General features: G+C 35.1%; 1 protein-coding gene and 1 pseudogene across 1 annotated transcript in view; both read right to left on the reverse strand.

Annotated features, from left to right (window-relative positions):
• Positions 1–1,818: 1,818 nt before the first annotated feature.
• LOC100784430 (ubiquitin-like-specific protease 1C) lies at positions 1,819–5,846 on the reverse strand (annotated as a pseudogene).
• Positions 5,847–7,552: 1,706 nt separating this feature from the next.
• Positions 7,553–7,810, reverse strand: part of LOC100806705 (telomere length regulation protein TEL2 homolog) — a 9,197-nt gene continuing 8,939 nt past the window's right edge. The window contains exon 13 of the mRNA XM_006581823.4: positions 7,553–7,810. Within this exon, the coding sequence (XP_006581886.2) occupies positions 7,675–7,810 (136 nt within the window). The 3' untranslated portion in view covers positions 7,553–7,674.

Here is a 7,810-nt window from a genome sequence, read left to right on the forward strand (position 1 = left end):
CAGAATTAATAGAATATTTATAATCTTATTGTGATATTTAACAAATAGTAAAAAAAATATTTATAAATGTATAGAAAGATCAAGTAAAGGATATTATAACCATTTTAATCTATTAATTGTTGCCAAAAAAAAAAAACTAAAATAATACATATACAGAGTCATGCGAGAGTTGTATTGGTTGGCTGAAGATTCGAAATATCAATGACATTGTAATGCAGTGAAGGAAAAGTTAGGTTGAATTATTTGTATGACATGATGATGTTCACTCAAAAAAAATTTAGACGCTTAGTGCAACGGTCTGTGATAGGCTAACTAATCAGTTGTCAATACCCGCATAAGGAGTGGAGCCGTCAACCCCAAACAAATTTGGAATAGTGGGATAGCCATAACGAAATGATCGTTATTTTAATGTTTTTTTATATGTTAAATAATTAACAATATGTATATATAAGTGCAAAAACAGAATTAAATACAAAAAAAGTTCTAGTTATTTTAATCTTTTTTTTTATCACATTATAAATCCTATCCTACTTATATTTTTCTATTTATTCTGTTCAATTTAAGGAATAAAGACAAGTATCTACATTGCAAAGGTCAAAATAGCAACCCACCTATCTTATAAGGGGAGCAATTAAATCTTTTCTGGAAACAAAAATTAATAAGCATATTTAGATAGATTTTTATGTGGAAGGCTTCAAACAGTTTAATAAAAAAGATCACTAAAGCCATGGGAAAGGCTTCAAACAGTTTAATAAAAAAGATCACTAAAGCCACCACAGGAGTGCAGGACGCACACACAACAATTTAATAAGCACAAAAAAATCATAACCTTTTTCAAAAAACAAACAAAAAGAATCAGAGTCTGTCACACAAAAATTGTTATTGGGGCCAACAGTTCAAGTCTTCCTCACCTCAAGCAAGGTGGCAGCGCAGTGCAAACTCGTTGTCGGGGCCACCGGACGCAGGACGCAGGTGTCGGGTCGCAGCTTCGCGGGATGCAGACTCGTGGTGGCTGGTCGACTTGGGGGTTTTCTAGAAGCTGGTCGACTTGGGGGTTTTCTAGAGATATGGACGGGGAGAAGGCCAGGTAATACAAAAAGCACCAAAAATACCCTCACTTTTCCACATTAGAGGGCATTTCTGAAATTTCCACAGCGTCACGGTAGCCGCGCGAAAATCCGGTTCAGATCCTGCACCACTCCGCCACTCCACCCCGCCGCGATAGCGGATAGCGGCGGCGACATCCGCGACATTGAACCGCGCCACTACGACCCTCTTCGTCGCGGATGGGTGCCGCTCAGTCGCGATAGCGGCCGCGACACCCGCTGTTAATAACTATGATTGTTATCACTCAAAGATGCTGTACACATCATGTGTTCCTAAAGATATAACCTTAAGGCTTTTACCATTCATCAAAAGGAATTTTTAAATATACTAATCAGTTAAAACGGAGAATCCAATGTACAAATATTATTATTGTCTACCATTCATAAGTAATTATAATTATTTATTATCCATTCATAAAAAAATTAATTAAATAATCTGATTCATTTTAAAATTGAATAACTGAATAAGACACCTAAATAGACTACTAGAAGAATTAAGAATATCACGTCCATCTAGCATTGGATAAACATCAGAAACCCACCAAATTGACCCGAACTAGGAATAAACAACAGCCTTGACCTTCTTCATGAAATGTGAATGAATGACTGGTCCAACTTGATTTGCTCACTCAAACCAGCTGATTTTTTTCTTTCAAAATGGTACAAAACTATTAAAATAGAATCAAACACCTGAATTAAACAAAACCTAAAATTATAGCAACATGGAGAAAATTAATTGGAATGAAATGTCGATAGTGAAGAGCAAAACTACTTCAAGATAGCTATAAAGGTAACAAGATAAGCAAGATGTCTGCTCACGGAATGCACAGAGAAGAAAAGATCCATAGGGACAGTCATACAGGGAATTTAGAAACTCTGAAATAAATGGATCTTGTCCATTACTATCAAGATATCATGTGCATCCACTACCTCACATGGACAAAGTAAAGTTAACAACATGAAATATGCAAAACATTTGACATGAAACATAGAGGAAAAAGATAAAATAGAGTGAGAACAACCTTCCGCTTCAAAGAAACTCCATCCAACGGTACAATGGTTGTCAAAACAGTGTAAAATATAAAAGTGTCACAAGTGAAAAGTTCATAAAATGTAAAGGTTGAAATAGAATCCAAGAACATTGGCAGCCCTCTTGAAATTTAGAATTGACATGAAGTACAGGCAGGCCGTACTTTCAGCCAATTCTTTCTCTCCCAATCACCACCTTCTTCACACAAACTGTCACCATGACACAAGTTAGAAAACCAAGAGTGATCTACAACACAAGCCAAAGATAAGAGCTACGATTATTTACATGTTTACACCCAATAATTACCTTTCAACTTTCTCATTGCCTTTAGCATTGAGATCAAAATCCATGTCAACAAAACCAAGCTGCAATGTATAAAACAGCAAGGCATCTTCTGTCCAACTACAACGGTCTTGCTTGTCACCTTGAGATGTTCCAAGTCTTTCTCCTAAGCAACAACATCAAAAAAAGGAATTAGATTACAACATTTGACAGGAAAAGAACAATAAATTATAATAGGATATACCTTGTCATCAATATGAAAAAAAAATAACGATTTTGCCAACCTCTCAAACTTCATTAACTCTCACCTAAATTTTACTCAGCATTAGTAATCCTGAAATAAAGCAACAATATTGATTATTATAAGTACACGGATTACAAAACTTTACAATTATTCAGTTATGAACATATCTGGAAATCACAAAATGGAAAATGCATTCATTATGATCCATCCCACGGCTTTCAAAAGCCCAATATCGTAATTTCTCCTACCGAGATAAGGACACAACTCGATTATACTAAGATTCTAGTGTTGTGTATTGTGTACACATGACATGGTGACATGTTTTGCCGGCAAGCAAACTGATCATATGGCTCTCACGGCCTCTTATGTGATGGTTTCAACTTGTTGTGTTTGGCTTTGATGGAAATGTGGATGTGTTGTGGCTGAGGGTTGACGCTATGATGGGTTCATGGAGGAGGTGGCGAGTGAGTTGTGTTGTGCCAGTATTATTGAGTGAAAATCATGATCTGCACCTGTTGCTTTTTTTCTTCTTCTTATGGTTTTGGTATATATAATATATATAAAAATAAAAAAAATAAAAAAAATAACTTACAAGCGATTATACCATCAAAAAGTGTATAAGCAGCACATGTGTATTGCTTAACCGTTTGACAGTATTAGTCTCAATTTAGATGAAAAGACTTTGAACCAATTTTATAAACTACATACCATCAAATTAAACCATTTAAAAATCAGGGGACCAAATCATATTGTTATTATTAACTAATATTTATTAGAATAAATTACAAGAATTACTATTAAATTAGGAAAAAATTATATTGTTTTAATCAATGATCAAGAATCCAATTAAAAGCTTGTGTCAACAAAGAAATTATAAATTATAAAGTGCTCTAAAATCACCACATCATCCATGATCCCCACCAGTAATCATGTGACACGTAAATAACTTAATATTTTAAATTGATTAAGATCTCTTAAATTAAGGAAAAACACAATATTCTTGTTAGATAGTTATCAAGTGTATCTTTGATTTAGTGAATATATTTTTTCATTGTCCATTTATCACATGATTATTGGTCGGGATCATAAAAGACGTGGTAGTCCTAAACCACCTAATAATTTCTTGTGTCGATGAAATTAACTGTATTGTTAATATTTTTCTTTACCCTGCAATGTGTTTGTGTCCAAATTGTCCCAAGTTGATTCTAATTGAGCTCAAGTTAGATCTTGAATGAGGTAATGCTCCCCTTTTGAGGTCTGAGTTGTAAAGTTGTACATGTAATTAGCCTCACATAGTGAGGTAAGGCGATATGATATCCATATAGTCCGTCACACGTAGTGAGATCACAATGACAAATACTCAACAATTCTCTATAATTATGAAATACAAAACTAACAAAAGAGAAGCATATTGAGAAGATGGTGAAAATAAACTCACCATAATCACTCAAGTCACATGACATTACTTGAAGAAAATCATGTTATTATGAACTACTCCGAAGTAATGAAAAGTTGATGTTTTTCATTATCATGTTTAAGACACCCAGTTTTCATTATCATCAATAGCATTATTAGCAATCTGCTAAACTCTACATTTATGCCAAAAATTATCAACCACGCTAACATAAATACTGTTTTTATGAATTTGAACAAGATTTAACAACTGTACAAATAGAAGCAAATTAGTAGTGTAAACATCAATTCCAGAACATAATATAATTCCAATAGAGTTGAACTACATGCATAGAAGAGAGTACCCTCTCTAATAGAAGAAACTTCTAAGTTATGCTTGCCTCCTATTATCCTATATGAACAAATCCCCCCGTTACCAATACAATATAATCAGTCAACAATAAAGTATGTTAGATCTAATCACTAGTCTGGTCAAGTTTGGGGACATCTAATTCAGTGAACCAAGTCTCTCATAAAACCTATCTAGGTCTTCAAAGGTAAACCAATCTTTTTTCATCTGCAGCATGTCAATGTCAAACATAACTGAATCAAAATGCATGTTTTAATAAATAAATTTCAAGAACAGCAAATGAGATAACTTACAAAGGGTATCCCTCCATGCTAAAGTTATCAGGCGCACACTCCAAAAACAAATTAATGAAATAGAGGATGAAAAATCCACATTCATTACCATCTCTTTGTTGTGGCACATACAATAATTTGTTTTTTCTTCAATATTTGGTTACACTGGAGATGAAAATAATAGAAAGGGTGATAATTACCTTGGGCACCAAAAAAGGAATTCGAGATATGAGATGCTTAGCCTCAGGCCTGTCCCCTGTTCTATAAATATCTAAAACAAATCTGAAAATGAACATAAAAAGTTTGCATGTCTTAAATACTCCACAACTAGACAATAATGTCAGATCAAAATAAAGCGATATTGTTGAGGAATGACACACCTTCTAATCTTAGGTTTGAGCCGTCTTGGATTGGCCATTTCAAGAGAATCCAGCAACAACATGCACCGTGATCTGGTAGTTGATTCCAAGCTTTCACCAAAATGGCACGAGGCTCCAATGACCCCTATAACATGGATTAATATTTGACTAATAAAGAAATGGCTCTTTGGCAATAAACAGGAAATTAAGTGCATTTACCAGCAGACTATAGGAACACAAAAACATATGACTTTGAGAAAATAGGTTCTTTTTTAATCCAAGTCAACACTTTGTCTTTAGATGAAGAGGTCCTGTAGAGACTAAACCATAAGCTGTCAGTATGTACAATGCCTCAACCTATCTTCTGAGAAAATCTTCCATATTTTCCTGCCACAAAAATTATATTTAGAAATAAGGCATCAATTTTGAAGTTGCTCCTTTCACATCATAAATCATTAGACAGTAACTCACTTCAAGTAAATATCAAAATCTCCACTGTTTAGCTTTTCCTTGGATCTAGAAAGTGCTTCCTTCAGTGTAGAAAGCGCTTTCTTGGGTGTAGAAAGTGCTTTATTGGGTCTAGAATGTGCTTTATTGGGTCTAGAATGTGCTTCCTTCGGTTTAGAAAGAGCTTCCTTGGGTGCAGAAAGTGCTTCATTGGATCTAGAAAGTGCTTCCTTCGTTTTAGAAAGCACTGCCTTCGATGTAGAAAGTGCTCCCTTGCCATTGAATTTACTCTTCCTCTTTGTTTGCAATCGCTGCGGAACGTTGCTCCAAAAACCACTTTCCATCACATGTTTTAAAAGCTTTATTTCCTTTCGTTGAGGAGCATCCGTAAAATTGTTTCTTTCTTGCTTCACAGAAACCACTGAGAAGGGCAATGATAGAAATTATCAACTTCTACATTTGGTTCCCAAAGTATATCAGGTCTCAAAACACCATCATGCCATGGTTTTGAAACCCCAATAAACACATTAAACATAAATTTTACTAAAGCTCCCCCACAATTTTTCCAAAAATAAGAAAAGAAAAAAAAACCATATGTTTGCAAATTAAGCCACACATATAACGTATCTAACAAATTTACAAGTTCACAAATAAAACAACTAAGGTGATGTAGTTCATAAACCAAAAAACACAAACTAATTACGTCCCTTTTTTACACATTTTATTTGTTACAGAAATAAAGGGCATAATTCTATTATACTAAACTTCTGGTGTTGTGTACACATGACACAGTGACATGTTTTACCAGCAAAACAAACGGATGACATGGCTCGCAACTATGATTATACAAACTGCACCATAATATGCCGTAAAAATGGGGGAAAATAGAAACCCTTACGGATGGAAGTACTGACCTTCGTTGTCACCGAGTTTGCTAGTGTTCAATGATGCTGAGCGCAGTTTCTTCTTCTACTAAAGCAGAGTGTGTTTCCTTTTGAGAATAACGTTCGAGAAGAATAATCAAAGGCGTAACCAGGTAGTAATTTGTAGCGCTCAGAGCACTGTAATAGTGTATGGTTGGAACTGTGTGATGATAATCAGATGGCTCACGGTTTGAGTGAGTTTTTTTAATCTGATTTATCGATATTGAAACTTGGGCCTTTTAATCTTGATCGAACGCTCCGATTTAAGTGATTGCTGAGTGCCTGATCTTGTGACTGCATAGAAACGAAGCCGAATCCATTTGGTTGGGACAAATTCACTTTTTTGTTGTGACAAAAACAAACAGAAAAACAAAATGTGACAAATAAAGCGGTTAAATTTTATTTTTTTGTATTTGTTCATTTTAATTATAATAATATCACTTTTTTTTCTTTTCCCTCTTTGCAAATTAAAAAGAGTCTCTTTCATTTATTTTCTTTGCAAAGTAAGCAAATGGCCCATTTCCTTCACACTTTTTTTAGTGCTCATTTCCTTCAAACATATAATGTACTTAAGCGGCTTAACCTCTCACATTGCAATTGCTAAATGCACCTCCATTGTTTACTAAATGTGCTTCACTTGGGTATTTTTTGACATTTATATCTCTAAATTACCCACTGTTTAGAATGTAAAGTGAAAGAAGAAATCAGGGTGTTTGGATTGCAAGATATGAAGAAGGTAGACGGAGGTGGTAAAAAATGAAGGGTTGGAGTTGACAGTGAGTGGATTGTGATAGCAATCTCAACAACTCCATCATTTGTGATAACGCAAAGTGTAGGAAATCGATCTCTTATTCAATTACGCACACGTCGACAACAAAAAGGAACAGGTGGGCACGGTGGCGTTGTTGACAATGGAGTGATACTCAACAGATGTACTGCAGGGAGGGATTTGTCAGAGATGCAGGTGAAGAGGCAAATCCAGATCTTGGAGGGTCGACGATGCAGACAAGGTTGAGGGCGAAGTAACACGTGCGACAACAAGGGGCATGTAGGGGAGCATTGGCATCAACCTCATCCCCTTGTCAGAATATAGAACCTAAAAAATACAAATTTCTTACAAAAACATGGACCCAATAAAACATTAAATTAATATTGAGTAGCAGAAATAATTAGCAGTTTAGCACGTTTAGAATTTATATTCTGGGCTAGAAGCTATTCACAATAGCTAGAAGCATCACTAATCCCCATTTTAGTAGGGAATTTTAATGGTCACTTTGGATGCATCAGAAGGAAGAACAGGACCTGCCTTGAGTGAACTTCTTACTGACTCCCATGCTCGGGAAGTTTGAAGAGCCATCTCGGCATGGAGTTGTATACATGTCATA

The sequence above is a fragment of the Glycine max genome, chromosome 6 (genome assembly GCF_000004515.6).
Source record: "Glycine max cultivar Williams 82 chromosome 6, Glycine_max_v4.0, whole genome shotgun sequence".
Lineage (NCBI taxonomy): Eukaryota > Viridiplantae > Streptophyta > Magnoliopsida > Fabales > Fabaceae > Glycine > Glycine max.